This window comes from Magallana gigas, chromosome 4 (assembly GCF_963853765.1).
Source record: "Magallana gigas chromosome 4, xbMagGiga1.1, whole genome shotgun sequence".
NCBI classification, from domain to species: Eukaryota; Metazoa; Mollusca; class Bivalvia; order Ostreida; family Ostreidae; genus Magallana; species Magallana gigas.
Window position 1 is genome coordinate 52,064,883 of NC_088856.1, and position 21,198 is coordinate 52,086,080.

The following is a 21,198-nucleotide window of genomic DNA, read 5'->3' on the forward strand; positions in this document are numbered from 1 at the left end:
CTCATTAAAATTTCGGGATATTTGATGGACCATTATATTTGTATTCGCTGTAAATATTGCTGCAAAATAATGCGTATTTGGAATTGACGATTGCCGATCTGCCCCGGCTTTTATTTTGCCACGGCCCGGGTTTGCATACCCCTTTTACCAAGACTCGTATTCCATACTTCTAAAACGAGGTTCTTTGTTTAAAGCAGCCATGACATTATACGAAAAAGGGTCGATCTGACTATGATGAATTTGCTTAATTGCTATGCAACCGTTCGCGTATGAAGGGAAATTTTTGAAACATGCAAAATATATTGGTGCCGATTTTGTGAAGTAAATTAAGGCTAAATATTTCAATGCGTTGACAGTTTTCACACATGACGTTGGTGTTAGCTTGTACTGATTTTCGTTTCGTTTTCATTATTTATGCTTTGTAACCTGGGAACTATCGTCTGTATTTCGTGATTTTTACGTATCAAATCAAACAAAGACTTCGGTAAATCAAACAGTTAACTGTTTACCTGCGCAAATTAAGCAAAATCTGATGTAGGGGTACAATGTTCTTTATTTGTTATACATGTAGTGCATGTTTCTTGTGTTTAATTGTTACCCTACAATTTCTATTTACTAACCATATTTGAGTGTTAAGCTTCGAATTATAAGCAAGATACAGAGATTTGCTCACAATTCTATGTTTGTACACAGATCTTAAAAGCTAAAGATTAAAAAAGTTAAAAATTTGTCAATATTTATTACGAAAATTTTCAAAGTCTGTTCTTCCAGAAACCAACTTATTCAATTGTAAACTTAACCTTTTTAGCTCACCTGAGGGTGGGGCCACAATGGGGGGTCGAAGTTTAACAAATGAATATATAGAGTAAATCTTTAAAAATCTTCTTCTCAGAAACTAATCGGCCAGGAAAGCTGAAACTTGTGTGGAAGCATCCTCAGGTAGTGTAGATTCAAAGTTGTGAAAATCATTACCCCCGGGGGTAGGGTGGGGCCACAATGGGGGGTCGAAGTTTAACATACATGTATGAATATAAAAAGTAAATCTTTAAAAATCTTCTCAGAAACTAATCGGCCAGGAAAGCTGAGACTTGTGTGGAAGCATCCTCAGGTAGTGTAGATTCAAAGTTGTGAAAATCATGACCCCCGGGGGTAGGTTGGGGCCACAATGGGGGGTCGAAGTTTTACATAGGAATATATACAGTAAATCTTTAAAAATCTTCTTCTCAGAAACTAATCCGCCGGCAAAGCTGGAACTTGTGTGGAAGCATTCTCAGGTAGTGTAGATTCAAAGTTGTGAAAATAATAACCCCTGGGGGTAGGTTGGGGCCACAATGGGGGGGGGGGGTCGAAGTTTAACATATGATTATATAGAGTAAATCTTTAAAAATCTTCTTCTCAGAAACCAGCCAGGAAAACTGAAACTTGTGTTGAAGCATTCTCAGGTAGTGTAGATTCAAAGTTGTGAAAATAATAACCCCTGGGGGTAGGTTGGGGCCACAATGGGGGGGTCGAAGTTTAAAATGATTATATAGAGTAAATCTTTATAAATCTTCTTCTCAGAAACCAGCAAGGAAAATTGAAACTTGTGTGGAAGCATCCTCAGGTAGTGTAGATTCAAATTTGTGAAAATCATGACCCCTGGGGGTAGGTTTGGGCCACAATGGGAGGTCGATGTTTTACATAGGAATAAACAGAGTAAATCTTTAAAAATCTTCTTCTCAGAAACTAATCAGCCAGGAAAGCTGAAACTTGTGTGAAAGCATCCTCAGGTAGTGTAGATTCAAAGTTGTGAAAATAATGATCCCCAGGGGTAGGGTGGGGCCACAATGGGGGGTCAAAGTTTAACAAAGGAATATACAGGGAAAGTCTTCTCAGAAACTAATCAGCCAGATGATTCTTTATAATTGTTAAGACTTTGGCCACAGGAAAATTCTTTGGCCTCACGAGAAGGTTCAGAGTTTGATGTACGTTTATATCCCATATATAAACTATTGTTAGGGATCTTTTTGAGAACTGCAATACTCAACATATGATATGACTATAAAATCATCCTGTTAGAAAAGGGACTAATGATTATAAACATAAGAATATCCAGGGGAAAATGGATTTTATTTATACAGGATCTACATGTATTATTGTACACTGTCCAGATAGTTTGTATTATGACTCCATTGAGCTGATTTTATCATACCTATTGTTCCTCAGGTGAGCGATGTGGCCCATGGGCCTCTTGTTTTTCAAACATTCAACTGTTTTAGTCCTTGATATACAAAGTATATTATACAGCATGTTTTCTAATTGTAATCTATAATATTATTTACAAACATGTACATATATAGTTTGATTGGACATAACAAATGTACAATTTTTACGAGCTAAATCAATGCAGAAAAACAATGACTTTGTTGTTATGATTCACATATAGAAAATAAACAATAATATTATTGACATATAAGGAATAGATGAGGATATTTATTAATCATAAATATAAACCAATTATATAATGAAGGTAATTAACTTTAAACACAAACAGTAAAATATATAGTCAGTTGTCAACATGTAATACATAAATACAATGTTACACTGCTGCATGTGTCATGTTCTAGACATATTGTATTTTCTTCACTTTACCTGTTCTGTATTCAGCCACAAAGAGGTTGTCTCTGGTGTCCACACATAAACCAAATGGATCACGTAAATGACAGTTGTCAATGTAGCGGAGGAACTGTCTGTCCTGATCCAGGATGTGGATACACTGGTTGGTATAGTCTGCTGTCAGGATACGACCCTGGCTGTCTGTTGTGATGCCGTGTGGACCAAATGATCTCTTAGTAGTAGAGGGAGCACCAGTGTAGGTAAACCGGAGTTTCCCGGCCTCATTGACCACCACTACTGCACGGGCTCTATTGTCTGACACACAGATATCTAGGTTCCTGTTCTCACTGATGAATTTAGTGTTGTACCGACCAGATGAATAGAGAGGTTGTCCTTTGTCGTCGTACTGAATACTTTGTTTCTCTGTGGAGCCAGAGTAAAACACAACTTTTGTTTGTTTATAATCATCACTGTCCATGACAACCAGGAGGTCACCAGAGGAGGTACTACAGACACCCCAAGGTCTCCACCCCCGTAGACTGATTACTGTCTGTATCTGTGTATTCTTCACTATGTTCACAGTTCTATCTTTGTAATCAGTATAAACTAGATCCCCACTCCTTGTTACTGCTATGTCCTGTGGATTGTTCCCTGACTTGGTTTGGACTGACTTCACTAGTTCCCCACAGAGGTTGTAGAGTCTCATGATTTTGTCACCACCACGCGTCCATATCTTCTCATCACTCAGACAGGACACACTGCATAATGGATTACTTTTAAAGTAAAAGAGTGAGTTATCATACTCTGTTTCTATTTGTGTGATGATCCGTGGTACATCAATGAGCGTTCTGTTCAGGGGAGAGGACTCAGCACCGGGAGATCCCAGGGTGTAGCCATGTTCTTCTATTTTGATAGATGACGCTGACAGAGAACCAAACTGTTGATAAAGCTGTTCTTTGTTGATCTTCTGAGGGGTAAAACTTGGTAAGGACACTGTGAGTTTAGGAGGCACTCTTCTGAATTCATCATTCCTGGATTTGTAGGCAAAGACACGCCTAACATCATTGGAGTCCAGTAACGTCTTCAGTTCAGCAATGGTCAGTGTGATTTCAGAAATGGTGTGTTTAATTTCATCTTCTTGTTTATCTAGGACAGCCAGGTGTTTGGTGTCCATTTCCTCCACGTGAGATTTCATGTTTTTGATAATGGTGTTTAATTCTTTGTGGAAATCTTGTCCATGTTTGTCGATTTCTGTTGTTAATTTCTGTGAGTTTTCATTCAATGCAGATTTCTGGACTGGGATAATGGATTCAATCTCTTGGTATTTGGGATAAATGGATTTCTCTAGTTCTTCTATATCTTTTTGAATGATTTCTTTCTTGTTATCCATAGTTTTAGTTATATCAATAAATTTATGGCCATTGTGTTTTTCAGAGGAAGCGCATGTTGTACAAATAGGAATGTCACATTGTTCACAATGAAGTTCACATAGTTTTGTGGAATGTTTTGGACATTTGGGAGTAGATCCTCTCTTTTCAAATGGCAGCACTTTGTGTTCTTTGGATTGATCAGAGAGATGTTCTCCCACACAGGCTTTACACAGATGTATGTGACAAATGTCACAGTACATAGGGGGGCCCGGGGTCTCACAGAGACGACACCGTAACACATCCTGGGCCCAGTGCTTGTCCATGGTCAGATACCTTTGTTCATATTCTGAAAAATTACCAAACAAAAATGATGAAATTATATATAAGTAGGGTGAATTAAACAAGAGGCCTAGGGGCCACATCGCTCCCTTGAGCAACGATGGCCTTCACTCGGTTCAAATTAGCATTACAGTATCAAAAACAAAAAAATCTTGACAACTAAGAACAGTAGATTTTGCTAAAAAAAAAAAAAAAAAAAAAAAAAGAAATCTGCCGATTTTTATCCACATAATTTTATGATAAATACCAAGCCCCTTTTGTTGTACCTGAAAGAAGATTTTACTCTATTCCTATATACCCCCCCCACTTTGTGGCCCACTTTTCTTTAGGGAATCATGATTTGGTCAAACTTTAATCTGCATGACTCGTGCTTTCATACAAGTTACTGCTTTTTGGGCTGAAAACTTTCCCAGAAAATTTCGAAAGATTTTTTCGATATATTCATATGTCAAAATGAATCCCCCCATTATGGCCTCGCCTTACCCCCAGGGACCATGATTTAAACAAATTTGAATCTACACTATATGAGGATGCCTTCACACAAGTTTAAGCTTTTCTGGCCTAATAGATTTTAAGAAGAAGATTTTAAGATTATTTTCTATATATTCCTATGTAAAAATTCATCCCCCCCCCCCATTGTGGCCGAACCCTACCGACCGCTGGGGACCATGATTTAGAGATACTATGAGCAAGCTCGCAATTGATACCCCCGCTAATTTACTATTGTGGAAAATGATGCTACAGGTATATATTTAACCGTCCATTTTCAATAAATAACAACTGCACTATTTTTTCTTATGCTAATATGAGTACACAAACTAATTTCTATTCTGTAAAATCCATTTTTTTTCAACTTAACTGTTAATTCTTGAAGAAATATGTATCCCTATGATAACAAAAATGACAAAAATCAACTCTATTAACACAAAATATTTATAGAAATTGCACTTCAATAAACACTTAATTTCGTGGATAAACTTAACAACGAAATCCACGAAAATTGATATCCATCGAATATTAATAAAACCACAGTATAACAAACTTGAATCTACACTATCTGAGGATGCTTTCTCTCCATATTAAGCTTTTCTTGCTTAATAGTTTTTGAGAAGAAATTTTTTTAATATTTTCTCTATATATTATTGTACTATGTAGAAATTCATCTCCCATTGTGGCCCTGCCCTACCCCCGGGATAATGATTTGAACAAATTTAAATCTACAAAGTCTTAGGATGCTTCCACACAAGTTTAAGCTTTTCTGGCCAAATAGTATTTGAGAAAAAGATTTTTAAAAGATTATCTCTATATATATATATACAATGTAAAACTTGATCCCCTCATTGTGGCCCCACCCTACCCTCGTGGCCAATGAGTTGAACAAACCTGAATTTACACTACCTTAGGATGCTTTCACACAAATTAAAGCTTTTCTGGCCGAATAGCTTTTTAGCAGAAGATTTTTGAAAAATACCAACAAATTTTCAATATTTTCAATTATCTCCCCTTTAAAAAGGGTGTTGCCTTTCATTGAAAAAACTTGAATCCCCTTTACCCAGTGCTGCTTTGTGCCAAGTTTTGTTGAAATCTGACCAGTGGTTTTAGAGAAAAAGATGAAAATGTGAAAAGTTTACAACGACAACAGACAACAGACAAATTTTGATCAGAAAAGCTCACTTAAGGTTTCAGCTCTAGTGAGCTAAAAAGTTATTGAAGAACTGTTTCAATCATCTTGCATCAAATACATATGTAACAAAATTTTCAACTTATTACTGCATTAAATAATTTCAAACACAATTGAACATTAAAGACTGTACACAAATATTTGTTTCAATACTAATTGGCTTGCAACCCAATATTTTTTCCTTAATATGTATTTAATTGGCTAAAATTGGTTAATATATTTTTAAATACATGTTGTAGCTTTTTAAAAGATATATTTTTGTATTAACTTAAAAATAGAATTTTCAGTATACATGTTATAGTCATTAATCAAGTTTTCTTTGCAGTTCAGATTATATTTAATGAAAGAGGCGCACAGGCCTTGATGGTCTCCTGAGTACATGTAAAATAGCAGTAATATGGACATCTCAGGGAGTCTCATATTTACATTTTTAGCTTCATTCAGGAGTCTAAACTTAATCTGAGATTTCTTTGACCCCTCTTAATATGGGTTTGGAATTTCACTATTTAAGGACACAATATTGAGACGTTTTTCAATTTTGGATAAATTTCCATGAAAATTTATTCCATATTTATTTACATCTTTTTATGTCTATGCCAAAAAATTAAGGATACATTATCAGGCTACTTTAGGAGTGAAAATATTTCAGATGTTCTTTATTATGGCATGCAAAGTGCAATTAAGTGCAAATAACATAAAGTCATAGCATACATTTTCCATTTAAAATTCATATCCAAACAAAAAACTATCATTTAAAATAGAATTGTAGAATTACGGAATTATGTATAGCCGAGTTGGGAAAAAAAGAGAAAAATAGAAGATACCTAATGGTATCCATTAATGCCATTTTAACATTATAAAAAATGATTGGATTGAGTTTGAATTTTAGAATAATCCAAAATTGGTTTTATTATTAGTATTTTTGCGGGTGCACGAGCGCTGTTTAGATTTTTCCTAGTCCCTGCGCTGAATACCATTTACCATGTTTATTATGTTTGTTTCTACGAGAGAAAACTTCTAAGTTATGTAAGTTTAACATGAAATCTGCATGTGTATTGTTTAGAACAGAAAGTTATGTATAAACGATAGGTATAAATGTGTAATCAAAAGTGTTCAACTGTGAAGATGAATTTTTTGTAACATGTTAGTATGTTGGCACGAGCGATAAATCTAGAAATGTGTATATAAATTTAAAGATACAAGTACATTGTATCATCGTAACATGTTTCTATTGTATGATAATATCGAAATTTAAGGTTTCATTGTTTGCGTGCGATGTTTTGTGCACTTTACCATAGGCATACATATATGGTCATTCATTTTTGCATTGTGTGATATGCTAGTAGTATTGGTTTCGTCATATTTGTTAATTTACTAGAGCATAAGTGAAAATATTGTTTACAAGAACACATAGCATATATTTACTAGAGTGATATTTGTCATATACTGAGTTTGATTTGTTTGTTTATTCATAGCATCAACACATGTATTTTTTTCCAGTTAATCACATCAAGTCAATAAGTCAGCATACTAATACTAGCTTTTCAATGGTTTGATAAAGATGTGCATTATTATCAAGTTGCCTCTTTATTTATGGTAGTCAGTACACTTAAGATGAGGATATTATGGATGTATAAAATTCGTACAATGCATTCAGTTGATCTCATTAATTTCACAATTTAGCTCGATGATTACATCATTTCAATAACTGAGTTAACTTTGTTAATCAAATGGCAAAAATATGGCAGTGCCCTTGAGCTAGAAAAATATTACCACTAGGCCTCGCTGTGCTTAGTGTTAAGGGCATTCTAACGTCAATTAAATATCAGCATTATCATGATTACCTATGTAACCCCGAAGCATCTAGACTTTACCAAGATTCTTGATAACATGGAGAAGGCTTTGCAAAATGTAAAAAAATAAACTGTAGCTGAGCGATTTCTTTTTTGTTAAGTGAACACAGGTGACTTCATTTCGAAAACCATTTTCAAAATGTTCATGTTTAGCATCCTTAGTGAAAAAAAGACTACAAACTGAGTGGGCTTAATATTATTGTCAGGTCGGGACCAATCGCCCAAATGGGATATAATAGCCCGTTTGGGATATAACAACTCAAATGGGATATAAATTTAAAGTGCAAAAAATAAAAAAATAAATGGTTTTTTTTTTTATTTTTGATAAAAATCTGCATTAAAATAGATGAAATATAACACCCTTTGGTAAACAACCTTTTCTGTAACCTCCAATTACAAAGATCGACCCCTCAGTTTATCTTAAACTTCTTGGAAATTAATTTTTTAAACTATAATATATAAAAAAACTTTTTAAACCAAAACGTTATGCATTTAATACACATTAATGCAGATTAATATCAAAAATTCAAAATCAACTATTTTATTATTTGCACTTTAAATTTATATCCCGTTTTGGGCTGTTATATCACAAACGGGCTTTAATATCCAATTTGGTCGATTGGCCCCAACCTGATTATTTCTATTTTATTTAGGTCCGGATAATTTTCAAAATATCCTTGATTATAGGTTCGTAGGCCTTAAGTTTTGCCAACTCAGTCAAATAAACAGATACTGATAGGCACATATAACAATATACGCACCTCATAAAGGCCTACAACTCAAATTATGGCGGCAATATCCATGTTTAATCTTCCTGGTTCGTGTTTACTCTTCCTGGTCGGCGGCCTGTATAAAATCACGTGATTTGTTTACATAAAACACAAATCCCAAACATTCCAGGTGCATTCAATAGAGAGGTTGAGATTTAAAACGTGTACGGGTACGCGTACGTGTGTTAAAACTACAAGTACACGTACACGTTTTTGTAATTTATCAGTTGAGATTTCTTAACGTGTAGGATACAAATGTGTACGTAAATCGACGCAGTTTTGTGACATGAATTTATTTACTTAATTCCAAATAAATGGTAAATTTCTTATCAATTTTCATGCAAATGAAGCTTAAAATTCTATATAATGTATCACAAGAATACATTCACTCATCAATAAGATTTCATTTGTTGTTAAAAGCTACACGTTTGTACTTACGTGTAGACGACACTCTACAAGTTTAGAGAACGTGTAGAAACCATGTCGTCACAAAAACTGATGACGTAATTCGCGAAGAATTTAGATGGTTCCCCTAGTTCACGTACGCGTACCCGTACACGTTTGAAATCTCAACCTCTCTAATATATTGTATCCGTGTAATGGTTTACTTGTTGAAGAGCAGTTAAAATAATCTTAATCGTTAAATTAAGGTTATATTATCTTTCTCATAATTTAGAATAATGATATGCAAGCCAAAAGTTGCAATGAAATCATGCTTCATGCATTAGAAGGACAGTAATATTTTTGGCAATTCTCTCAAAACTACTTCCATATGTTTTGGTGTATAAAATCTAACTCCTTGATGTGTAGGTCTAGGTCTCTACACCTCATTTGCCTAAGAAGTAGTTTTTTTCCGACACCACAAAGTTCAATGTCGTCTGTACTGCACTCTGTCTGTAGACTGGTGCTCCGTCTCTATGAAAGGGACTGGGTGATTTCACCCCATTACTTGTTCGCTCTGAAAGGTTCGCTCCCGTTCAAATACAGGTAATTATTTATAAATCGTGCAAATAATTGAAGCATAGCATTGGCGGATCTATAGAGGGGTTGGACCCCCCCCCCCCCCCGGCCCAGAGGTTGGATCCCCTAGGCCTCTAGGGTTGGAAAAGCCCACTTTTCTTAATTAGGGACATGCAATTCAATACTTAAGATGCGTATTTAAAGGTGTTTAAAAAAAAACAAAAAAACAAAAAAAACACTATAATATATTCTTAAAAACTATTATTATCTAAGAAAAATCGCCTTCAGCACCCGCTGTTTAATTCTCTATACTTAAGGATGTTGAAATTTAGAAAATTACATTTAAAAACAACATTACTTAAAACACAGATTCTTATTAACATCCACTTAACATCCACTTAGTATTTTCTTCTTTATTTAAAAAAAAAACCGATTGATGTTTAGAAAGTTTTGAACTGGCAAGCCAAAAATATACACGATAGAGTAATTGTTTTTAGTTAAACGACGTTTGCAATTTACTTTTGCAAGCCGCATTCTGATGCATTAGTTAGCTATGATAAAGAATAAAAATTATATGTCATCTATAATTTAAGTAGTTATAATAGAAAAGTATTTTTAAAGCAATATGTGCTGTATTTTTTAGAATTTTATTTTGCTGCAAAAACCTGCTAGTATGGTAAGTCTACCTGTAACTTAAACTTTTATGATAAATACATTTTGTAAAAATCATTAATTGTCAAGAGAAAGATTTCACTTATAAGGAATATATAGCCGATTAATTTTTGTACAGGTCGACAAAAATTCAATTTTGTTCTAATTTAGACTTCTTAATGGCTTTTCACAAAAAACAGAGCTACCAGAAATTTAAAAACCATGATATTTTTTGTCATTTTAGTAAAAAATAACCTTTTTTTTTCAAAAAGGTTTTAACAAAAAAATTGCAGCTCATATTGCTTTAAGTATGTTTGACCTCTCTCCATTTCTTGTGTCGATTTTGCCTTGATTATTTACACGAACAATAGGCTAATCATAAAAACATATACCTTGAGAGTGCGAACTCCACGGTCTTTGAACAACGAACTGACGATCAACCCCAGGACCAAACCTCAAAGTAGTTTTGTTTCACGTACATTGTACATGTACTACTATACTATTTCTTATTAGATTTGTTACTGCATTACTGTTTACAGAAATTTGTGAGGTCGGTAAAGTCCGTAGAAGGCGAGGCAATTTTTTGTAAACAGTCAGTAACAAACTTAATAAGTGTTTTGTTTTGTCGAGGACCTAAAGTCATGATATGTAAACAACAAAAGATAATATATAGCGCCAATTCTCTAATTGTTCACCTTCCTCGTCTGTCGTCTATGCAAACCTTGATGCCATTGTAGGATCGTTTTATTACGTCACGGGCAAAGGGTGATGGGGTCACTCTAAATATTTTGGAGCTTAATAATTAACGATATGGTTGAATGTTTGTTTAAAAACCAGCTCAAATAAAGTTACGTCCGCCATAATGCCGTATAAATTTTGACGCCCGCCGTGAAATGAAATGTACTCGTATAAAGCAATAACGGGACGCGATTCATCCAATGACGTCGAGACATTCTAGTCTGAAGCAAAACAAAATCATTTAATGCCTGGAAGATGTACAGGGGACAAATCACCGTGTTCTATTGTCCGAAACCAAGAAAATAGTTGTTTCTTATGGTGTTCCGATGGTGCCACTTCGACCTTCGCACTTTAGCCTTTAAGTAGATGCGAGAGTGCGAAGTTGCGAAGGCGAAAGTGCGAGAGTGCGACGGCGAAGGAGCGAAAGTGCGAAGATGCGACGGCGAAGCGCGAAGATGCGAAGGAGAAAGTGCGAAGGTGCGAAGGCGAAGGAGCGATACTACTATCGCTCCCTCGCCTTCGCAACTTCGCACTCTCGCCTTCGCACTTTCGCACTCTCGCCTTCGCCTTTTTTGATGGCATTCAGAAAGTCTCGGAAGATTTCATAGAATTTGATGCAGGCACCTTACTCGCCAAAGTTTTCCGATTAATCTATCATATCATTGGTACGCATGCGCTAGGCAATTGTGCTTACTATGAATGTTTATAAATATTTTAATGTGTATATGTGACATAAATGTTTACCAGTGCTGTCTATGCCTAATCATTATATACTCCATATAAAATGTAATGTCCGCCATAATGTATACATAAGCACTTCCAGACTCCTGTCACTTACCAGCTGTCTGTTTACCGTAGATCAAACACAGTAACATTCTAATTTCATTATGCGACACTCCTTGCTGATGTATGGATCGATCTAGAGGTGGAGAGGGGGTCCCCCCCCCCCCCCCCCGGAAAATTCAATACTTATAACTTCACACATGCAGTAAAGGGGGAGAGAGGGTCCAGATCTCATCCCCCCGGAAAATTTAATTTTATTAATTATACAAATGTACTAGTATATAATAAAATCTCCAAAATATGTCTCGGAACCCTCCCCCACCCCCGACAAATATAATTATTTATCCACCCCACCCCCTATAGAAAAGGTTATGGATCTGCGCAGGCTGTTGAAAATAAATTCTAAAAAGTTCATCGTCTGCCTCAGATGTCCTTTTATACAGCTAAAATTGTCTTTAAACGATAGAGAGCTCCACAATTATAAAAAGGCGAAGGCGAAAGTGCGAAGATGCGAAGGCGAGAGTGCGAAGATGCGAAGGCGAGAGTGCGATAGTAGTATCGCTCCTTCGCCTTCGCACCTTCGCACTTTCGCCTTCGCATCTTCGCGCTTCGCCGTCGCATCTTCGCACTTTCGCTCCTTTGCCGTCGCACCTTCGCACTTTCGCCGTCGCAACTTCGCACTCTCGCACCTCGACTTAAAGGCGAAAGTGCGAAGGTCGAAGTAGCCCCATCGGAACACCATAGTTTCTCATGTGTTACTCTCTGGTCGACAATAGAGAGGTTGAGATTTAAAACGTGTACGGGTACGCGTACGTGTGTTAAAACTACAAGTACACGTACACGTTTTTGTAATTTATCAGTTGAGATTTCTTAACGTGTAGGATACAAATGTGTACGTAAATCGACGCAGTTTTGTGACATGAATTTATTTACTTAATTCCAAATAAATGGTAAATTCCTTATCAATTTTCATGCAAATGAAGCTTAAAATTCTATATAATGTATCACAAGAATACATTCACTCATCAATAAGATTTCATTTGTTGTTAAAAGCTACACGTTTGTACTTACGTGTAGACGACACTCTACAAGTTAAGAGAACGTGTAGAAACCATGTCGTCACAAAAACTGATGACGTAATTCGCGAAGAATTTAGATGGTTCCCCTAGTTCACGTACGCGTACCCGTACACGTTTGAAATCTCAACCTCTCTAATGTTAATAATTTGCGGAAATTTGTAATAACTCTTAATGGATAATTATCAATTATCCAAAGATTAAGAGGCATGTGTAACTATATGGTTAGATGCCCCTTTATTTTGGTAGCAGCATTGCAGATAAAAATGAGGATTATGTTTTTAGGTTTTGGTTTGTTTTTTGTTTTTTTGCAAAACTAGCTACCCTCATACTTGCATGAAAAACCAGACAACCTTATTTTATTGATTAAATGTTTCTCAAGAATCAGATATCTTGTTACAAATAAGAATATCGTAAAAGGGTCTAAATGTAAACCTTTATAAAAATGTCCACCTTTCAAACTTTCCTGAATATGATCTTGCATCGGCAGAGGTCACATCAAGTGTCTGGCAACGGCAATTCCGAGTACAACTGTATTACACAGGTGCGATCTATTTAGCAGATGAATTATCTTCCCTTTAAGTTACATCCAATCATTTAGACCTTTATTTAAATTGCTTCTTGTATACTATATAGTAATCACTCTGAATATTTTTAATTTTTGTTTCTTCGGTGAATTTTTTATTAATCATGTATAGAGACGCGTTCTCATTGTTCGATATACTTCTTGATTAAGACTAGAAATTATACAAATAACCCTTACCAAAACTAAAACACTCAAAAATGCATGGGTAGATAAAAATTGGCAGGACTTGATGCATGTGCCTTCTAATGGTGAAATTTTGCGATTTTTGTTGAATTTTTCCAAAATGTAAAATTGTTTGAAAAGACTCGGTTTCTACAAATAAAAGATAACATAGCACTGAACTTTTACTTGTATTAATTTTATTCAATTAGACCCCCCTTTCCATATTTCTTGATTTGCTTCTGCATATAGTCAGATGGAATTTAATGAATAGGCTTTTCCCGATTTTCTGATATTGTATCTTTATGAATCCGTAATGTACTATGATATTATATGATTTTAAATAGAAAAACCATAAAACTGTTTAAATGTTAGATACATTTAGTTCTTTTTGATTGATATTTTTGTCTTGCAATTTTATTTCACGATAATAGTTCTAGTGTAAAGGTTGAAAGAAGTACAGATGTAGCTATTGATGTTTTATCCGACGTTGATTACATGTATATTTATTCTGATTTTATTCATAGGCGCTCCTTATCTAATTTAAATTTGTTAATGACGAGTGATGATAAAGTCTTAATATACGTTTACCCTCTACACTATAAAATCAACGTTTTAAGGCTCACAACTGTGTGCCATTTTGAATCTCGACTGGGATCTTTTTCTAACTTACTAAAAAAATAGGGGCTCTCGGGTTGAGTGGGACTGTTCATCAACATACGCGCTTATGAAATCAACTAATTATATTCGACAGCGAAAACTTAGTCGTGAAAATTGACTTCTCATAAAATAGTTATTCTAAAAATTATTTCTGAAAACATTCAGTACCAGATTCAGTGCCTCGAATTAATCCATGGAATGAAAATTGTTTAATCACCCAGTCATGTTATTCATATTTATGTTGACAAACTACATGTAAGTGCTTGTATACTTTTGAGGTACAATGATGTTTCCACCAAAATTCTGTTTCCGATGTTAATAACCACTGACAAGGTTTGCGTTCTGATGAAGGGGGGGGGGGGGTGATCTCTTGATCATTTTCTGAACATTGCATTTATATCTTTAACCCTTTTCACTTCTGTTAAATCTGAAGATTACTGGAGTAAAGATATTTTTCCTCTGTACGTTTATAATATATATTTTTCTGTGAATGCAACAGACTATACCTTAACGACGTAGCTAGTCTGTGTTATAAAGTCCGATCTGGATTAACTTTAATTCATGACCCTTACATTGTAACCAACCATGCTAACGGTCTGCTATCGCGAGTGTTTACTGAGAGATAAGCCATGCAGTCCACCTGTTGCTATTAAAGATTTTTTATTAGATAGTGACCCACGGACGTATTCATACCTCATCTCACGTGACCCGGAAATCTAACTCGTTGTCATGTCATTGTGCAATACTGGGAATGTCAATTGTTTCGTGTACATGTAAGTGCCCATTCTTTGTTATCATTTCTAGCACATTAGGGAAATATTTTAAAGAAGTTCTCCCTTTTTAAGAGCGGTTTAAATTAATTTAAAACACGTGAAAGGTAAATTGTATATTTGCCATGTAAACATTTATCTACGACGGCCAGTACCCATCTTTAATCAAACGTTAACAAAAAACTGTATTGAGTTAAATGAATACGTTTGTCTTTAATTTAACAGTTAGGGCTAAAACGGTTTCCAATGTAAACAATGTGTACATAATCCAGATTAGTTTTAAATTGTCAGAGTGTTGGATTGAAATCTTCATATCATATAAAATTTTAATAAGGAGAATGATTCCCATCAACTGAAACTTGTATCCATACCTCTTTCTTATTATTATAAGATAATAAATGATCTCAAACGGACTTTAAAGAACAACCAATTAATACTCTAATAGCCATGCCGTTTTTTAAAAAACGCATCATTCCTCAATGGTTGCCGAGTTTTTCACTTTCCACTGTGCTTTCTAAAACATTATAGTTGAATTATGAATGTTTTAATTTCTCTTTTATTAATACGATTTCAGTTGAAACCTAACATAAAGAAGAACTGCTGGGTGATGTTACATCTAGACTGATATACTCTTTACTGATTGTGTTCTGTGTTGTTGTTTGCTTTATTATATACACAGTAATGGCGACTAGTCAACCCTTCAAAAATAAAGAAACCGCCACTGCATTTGGCGATGCCAACAAGGCTTTCATGTTGAGTCTTTTAAAAGAGTTGCCACAGGCATCGAACGTTTTTTATTCGCCTTTTAGCATTTCCACTGCTTTGGCCATGGTTCACTTAGGAGCGAGAACAGATACCTTAAAAGAAATGGATCAAGTTCTTCATTTTGACAAAATGGGAAAAGAAACCCACTCAGCTTTTGGGGGTTATCTGGAGTATTTGTCCAAAAAAACCGGAGACATTACCCTCAAAACAGCAAACAAGATATACCAAAGCATAAGGTTTAAGCCTGAAGAAACATTCATGATAGAATGTGAAAAGCATTTCAAGACAGCTGCAGAATCATTGGACTTCTCTAAGTCAGCAGTAGCGAGTTCGAAAATAAATTCTTGGGTTAGTCAACAAACAGAAAACAAAATCCAGAATCTGGTTCCAGCAGACGCACTAAATGCCTTAACATTTATGGTCCTCATCAACGCTATCTACTTCAAAGGGAATTGGAAAAGTAAATTTCAATCAAAGAACACTCGGAAAATGGAATTCCGTAACGAAAAGGGTAACTTTATGACTGACATGATGTACCAGAAGGCGTCTTTTAGATTCTGCCATTTACCCGATATGCAAATAAACGCCCTTGACATTCCATACCAAAGTGACAAACTAAGCATGCTCGTTCTTCTACCAATGGCCGTGGATGGACTAAATGATCTGGAAGAGAAGCTATCAGAACGTTTCCTTAATGGCGTCATCAGCCATCTTAGAGAGCAGAAGGTGGAGGTGCATCTTCCAAAGTTTAAAATGGAAAGCACGTTTGAATTGAGGCCCCACTTATCAGCTTTGGGAATGTCGTCTGCTTTTGACGAGAATAAAGCGGACTTTTCCGCAATAGACAATAGCAAAAATGTATACATCAACGAGGTATTCCATAAAGCGTTCGTGGAGGTGAACGAGGAAGGGTCAGAGGCCGCTGCTGCCACGGCAGTGAAGTTTAGGACGCGCTGTGTACAGATAACACAAGAGTTTAGAGCCAACCATCCTTTCCTCTTCTTTATTCGGGACTCAGTTAATGACGTCATTCTTTTTTCCGGCAGATTCTACCAACCAATGTAAGGACGTACCGTAAATATGGCTATGGTGAAGTTAGACTTAGCTATCAGATCAGGAGGGTTTTTTATGGTGATTGACGAAGTATAGTAGGAGATGTGTCACAGACTTAAGAGACAAAATATTCTCATCATTGCTATTCTCTTAAAAGGAACTTATTTGGCACTGTTTTTATATTATTACATATTAAATTATTTCACTGAACTCAAGAAGTTTAAGGTTATGATTTGGAATCTTTTCCGACCAGTTGGGATGATGTTATTCGTCACCTTATCACCATGGTTAAGGCCTATTTGTTGCTGTATGTGAAGAGTCCCAAGATCGTGTCTCAGACTGACAGAAACTATATTGTTCTAAAATTTATTTAACATGAACCAAAAAGATATAAGAATATGAAAACTTAATGTATGTAACTTATAAATCTTTACATGCCTATTATACAAAATTGAAATAGGAAGAAGATGAGAAAATTCAATTCAACAGCTATTGTCTGCAGTACGTGAAGGGTCCCAATGCCGTTTTTGTAGACTGGTGAAAATAAGTCTCTATAATATTGCTTGATTTAATTGGTAAATTTGTTTTATATGAAGGCAAAAGATATAAGAATTTGAAATGTACCGGTGTGTTACTTATAAATTATTTGTTGCCCATACAAAATTGAAATAGGGATGAAGATGAGAAAATTCCATTCAACAGCTAGTTCTCTAATGGTAAATAATACACATGAACATTTGTAAAATCATGACATTTAAACAACATGTACATAAAAGGATTAATAAGATGAAAGATGATGTGTCCATCTCTGACTGTGCCTCAGGTGGGATCAAGGCTGTGCGAAATTTAAAACGGTTTTAAAAAAGTTGTCGTAATAGAAGAACAGTTTTTGTGGCAATTAACACAAAAGTCCGAAAAAGTTAATTTACACATGTACAATAATTAATAATAGTCCGAAAGATTAAATTTCACACCGTGACATATATATTCATAAAAAAATATGAATCAAGAAATTTCTTTGCAATACATTTTATAATTGCGTTGCAGAATTTATACCTGACTAAACAATATCTGATTTCTGTTGATCATCATTTCATCCGATATTTTATCATTTAATTCTGAGAGGTTTGCTTTTGTTCCTGTCCATCACAAACGTCTTCTCTGTTGTGTGTGTCTTCAATTTGGCTTTGTTACAGCTGGTTTTCTCTGCTTTGTTTTCTTTTAAAACAAAAAAAAATGTTAATTATCAACACGTCTATAGCTGTTTGTAGCTACAGGGGAAATGTTTAATTTGTAGTTCAAAACAAAAGAAGAAGGATAAATGTGTAAACATGAACAAATATCTTCTAATTCTTACACGCATGTCTGCCAATACACATGTACTAGTAATATAATACTTTATTCAATTGTTGTAAAAAAAAAAAAGAGAAGAAAATTAAAGCTTAAATAGGTCATATTCAAATATTACGTTACATTACTGTACAGTGTTTGTAAACATTAATTAAATTTGTTAAAAAATTGATCTTATTAATAATCTTAAATTATCTATTTCTCTTAACAAAAGAAAAGTTATTTACAGGGATTTTTTTCAAATCATATGTGGCAAAATTGGCTATTATTTTCAGCTTGCTTATGCTAGAATATCAAAATGTTTATATCATTGTTACTGATAAATTCTAGCAAATCGTGTTAATAATACAATTTAAGCAAATCATGTTAATAATATAATTTTAGCAAATCATGTGAATTATAACTACCGGTATTTAACATTTTAAAAAAGCAAGCACAAACAACCGTGTATTATTAAGTTAATAGACATGTACATAGTTTTCATGCTGGGTATTTTTTTCTCGTGATTTTACAAGAAGACCAAGGTCATAATTTGGATAATCTTAATGTGATTCTACAAGTCACAGTAAAATAATGAAAGCTAACGGTCAGATATATCGAGTGTTTATTGATAAATATACCGGTTAACATGTAGCTTAAATTATATTAGATAGAGACCCATCGAGCGTTTCATACCTTTTCCCACGTGACCTGGAAGTTAATCTGGAAGTTTTCTTAGTTCGTTGCCATGTCATTTTGCAGTATTATAAAAAATTATTTCATGTAAGTATTTATCATGAGACTTGGTAGGTTTTCTTAGAACTGGGAAATTACGACAAGAAGTGATCATTCGTGTGCAGATCAAATAGCATTTCCAATTCTATACACGTAAACGGTAACTATTTAAAATGCGATGTAAACATTTTATCTACGACGGCCTGTACCCATCTTTAATCAACCGTTAACAAATAAAAGTACTCGGCTGAATGAATTCGTACGTTTGTCTTTAAATCGACTATCGGGGCTAGAACTATTTCCATTGTGGACATATGCCAGATTAATTTAAATGCCTACAAATTTTGTGAAGAGAAGTTCGTGGGGGGGGGGGGTCCTCCATACCAGCTTGGCCATTGAGCATTGGATTCAAATCTTGCATACATGTATATGAAACTCCTTATGTTAATAAAAAAAAATCAGATTAACTGGAGCCATGGATACAATTTTCCAGTTTAAATTCAAGTAAAAAATGATCTCAAATGGACGTAAAAGGATAAACAACTATATATTTGGCATTGTTCTAATTTAAAATTGCATTTCCTGTATGCTTTACAACTATTTCACGTTTCACTCTGCTTTGTAAAACATCATGCTGCTTAAAATATAATTAATGAGCTAATCCTTAATTGCTGTTTTGTTAAAATAAATTGTATTCTCAATGGTTTCAGGTGAAACTTAATATAAAGAAGAACTGCTGGGTTGATGTTACAGACTGATATTCTGTTGATTGTGTTCCTTTCTGTTTGTGTTCAACAGTTGGTATATTCACAGTAATGGCGACAAGTCAACCCTTCAGAAATAAAGAGACTGCCAGAGCATTTTGCGATGCCAACAAGGCTTTCATGTTGAGTCTTTTGAAAGAGTTGCCACAGGCATCGAACGTTTTTTATTCGCCTTTTAGCATTTCCACTGCTTTGGCCATGGTTCACTTGGGAGCGAGAACAGATACCCTAAAAGAAATGGATCAAGTTCTTCATTTTGACAAAATGGGAAAAGAAACCCACTCAGCTTTTGGGGGTTATCTGGAGTATTTGTCCAAGGAAACCGGAGACATTACCCTCAAAACAGCAAACAAGATATACCAAAGCATGAGGTTTAAACCTGAAGAAACATTCATGAAAGAATGTGAAAAGCATTTCAAGACAACAGCAGAATCAATGGACTTCTCTCAATCAGCAGTAGCGAGTTCGAAAATAAATTCTTGGGTTAGTCAACAAACAGAAAACAAAATCCAGAATCTAGTTCCAGCAGACGCACTAGATGCCTTAACATTCATGGTCCTCATCAACGCTATCTACTTCAAAGGGAATTGGGAAAGTAAATTTCAGTCCGAGAACACTCAGAAAATGGAATTCCGAAACGAAAAGGATAAATACATGACTGACATGATGTACCAGAAGGCGTCTTTTAGATTCTGCCATTTACCCGATATGCAATTAAACGCCCTTGACATTCCATACGAAGGTGACACACTAAGCATGCTCGTTCTTCTACCAATGGCCGTGGATGGACTAAATGATCTGGAAGAGAAGCTATCAGAACGTTTCCTCAATGACGTCATCAGCCATCTTACAGAAGAAAAGGTGGAGGTGCATCTTCCAAAGTTCAAAATGGAAAGCACGTTTGAATTGGGGCCCCACTTATCAGATTTGGGAATGTCGTCTGCTTTTGACAAGAATAAAGCGGACTTTTCCGGAATAGACAATAGCAAAAATGTATACATCAACGAGGTGTTCCATAAAGCGTTCGTGGAGGTGAACGAGGAAGGGTCAGAAGCCGCCGCTGCCACGGCAATGATTTTTGGGACGAAATCTATACAGATAACAGAAGAGTTTAGAGCAAGCCATCCTTTCCTCTTCTTTATTCGGGACTCAGTTAATGACGTCATTCTTTTTACCGGCAGATTCTACCAACCAGTGTAAGGACATACCGTAAATATGGCTATGGTGAAGTTAGACTTTGCTATCAGATCAGGAGGGTTTTTATGGTGATTGACGAAGTATAGTAGTAGATGTTTCACAGACTTAAGAGACAAAATATTCTCAACATTGCTATTATCTAAATAGGAATTTATTTGGCACTATTTTTTTATTATTACATATTAAATTATTTCACTGATCTTAAGAAGTTAAAGGTTATCTATTGGAATCTTTTCCCGCCAGTTGGGATGATGTTATTCGTCACCTGATCACTATGGTTAAGGCCTATTTGTTGCTGTACGTGAAGAGTCCCAAGGTCGTGTCTCAGACTGACAGAAACTATATTGTTTTAAAATTCATTAAC

General features: G+C 35.1%; 3 protein-coding genes across 5 annotated transcripts; 2 read left to right on the forward strand and 1 right to left on the reverse strand.

The window, feature by feature from the left end:
* Positions 1–2,092: 2,092 nt before the first annotated feature.
* Positions 2,093–8,715, reverse strand: LOC105322694 (tripartite motif-containing protein 2-like). Its single transcript, XM_020064906.3, has 2 exons — positions 8,600–8,715; positions 2,093–4,311 (listed from the first exon to the last, which is right to left on the reverse strand). The coding sequence occupies exon 2, from the start codon at positions 4,286–4,288 to the stop codon at positions 2,603–2,605; it is 1,686 nt and encodes a 561-aa protein (XP_019920465.3). The 5' UTR covers positions 4,289–4,311; positions 8,600–8,715; the 3' UTR covers positions 2,093–2,602.
* Positions 8,716–14,837: 6,122 nt separating this feature from the next.
* LOC105322666 (serpin B6) lies at positions 14,838–17,019 on the forward strand. Of its 2 annotated transcripts, none has more exons than XM_034448863.2 (2): positions 14,838–14,994; positions 15,566–17,019. In XM_034448863.2, exon 2 carries the CDS (start codon positions 15,673–15,675, stop codon positions 16,819–16,821), a length of 1,149 nt encoding a protein of 382 aa, XP_034304754.2. In that variant the 5' UTR covers positions 14,838–14,994; positions 15,566–15,672; the 3' UTR covers positions 16,822–17,019. The 2 variants fall into 2 exon arrangements, with proteins under 2 accessions (XP_034304754.2, XP_065938924.1); XM_066082852.1 differs by having other exon boundaries at positions 14,839–14,994; positions 15,801–17,019.
* A 1,756-nt stretch (positions 17,020–18,775) lies between these two features.
* Positions 18,776–21,034, forward strand: LOC105322673 (serpin B3). Of its 2 annotated transcripts, none has more exons than XM_066082853.1 (2): positions 18,776–18,921; positions 19,584–21,034. In XM_066082853.1, the coding sequence occupies exon 2, from the start codon at positions 19,689–19,691 to the stop codon at positions 20,835–20,837; it is 1,149 nt and encodes a 382-aa protein (XP_065938925.1). In that variant the 5' UTR covers positions 18,776–18,921; positions 19,584–19,688; the 3' UTR covers positions 20,838–21,034. The 2 variants fall into 2 exon arrangements, with proteins under 2 accessions (XP_065938925.1, XP_065938927.1); XM_066082855.1 differs by lacking the exon at positions 18,776–18,921 and adding an exon at positions 18,937–19,033.
* The last annotated feature ends 164 nt before the right edge of the window (positions 21,035–21,198 follow it).

Coding starts and splice junctions, on each gene's coding strand:
- LOC105322694 (XM_020064906.3), bottom strand. CDS start 4,288: ATGGACAAGCACTGGGCCCAGGATGTGTTACGGTGTCGTCTCTGTGAG.
- LOC105322666 (XM_034448863.2), top strand. CDS start 15,673: ATGGCGACTAGTCAACCCTTCAAAAATAAAGAAACCGCCACTGCATTT.
- LOC105322673 (XM_066082853.1), top strand. CDS start 19,689: ATGGCGACAAGTCAACCCTTCAGAAATAAAGAGACTGCCAGAGCATTT.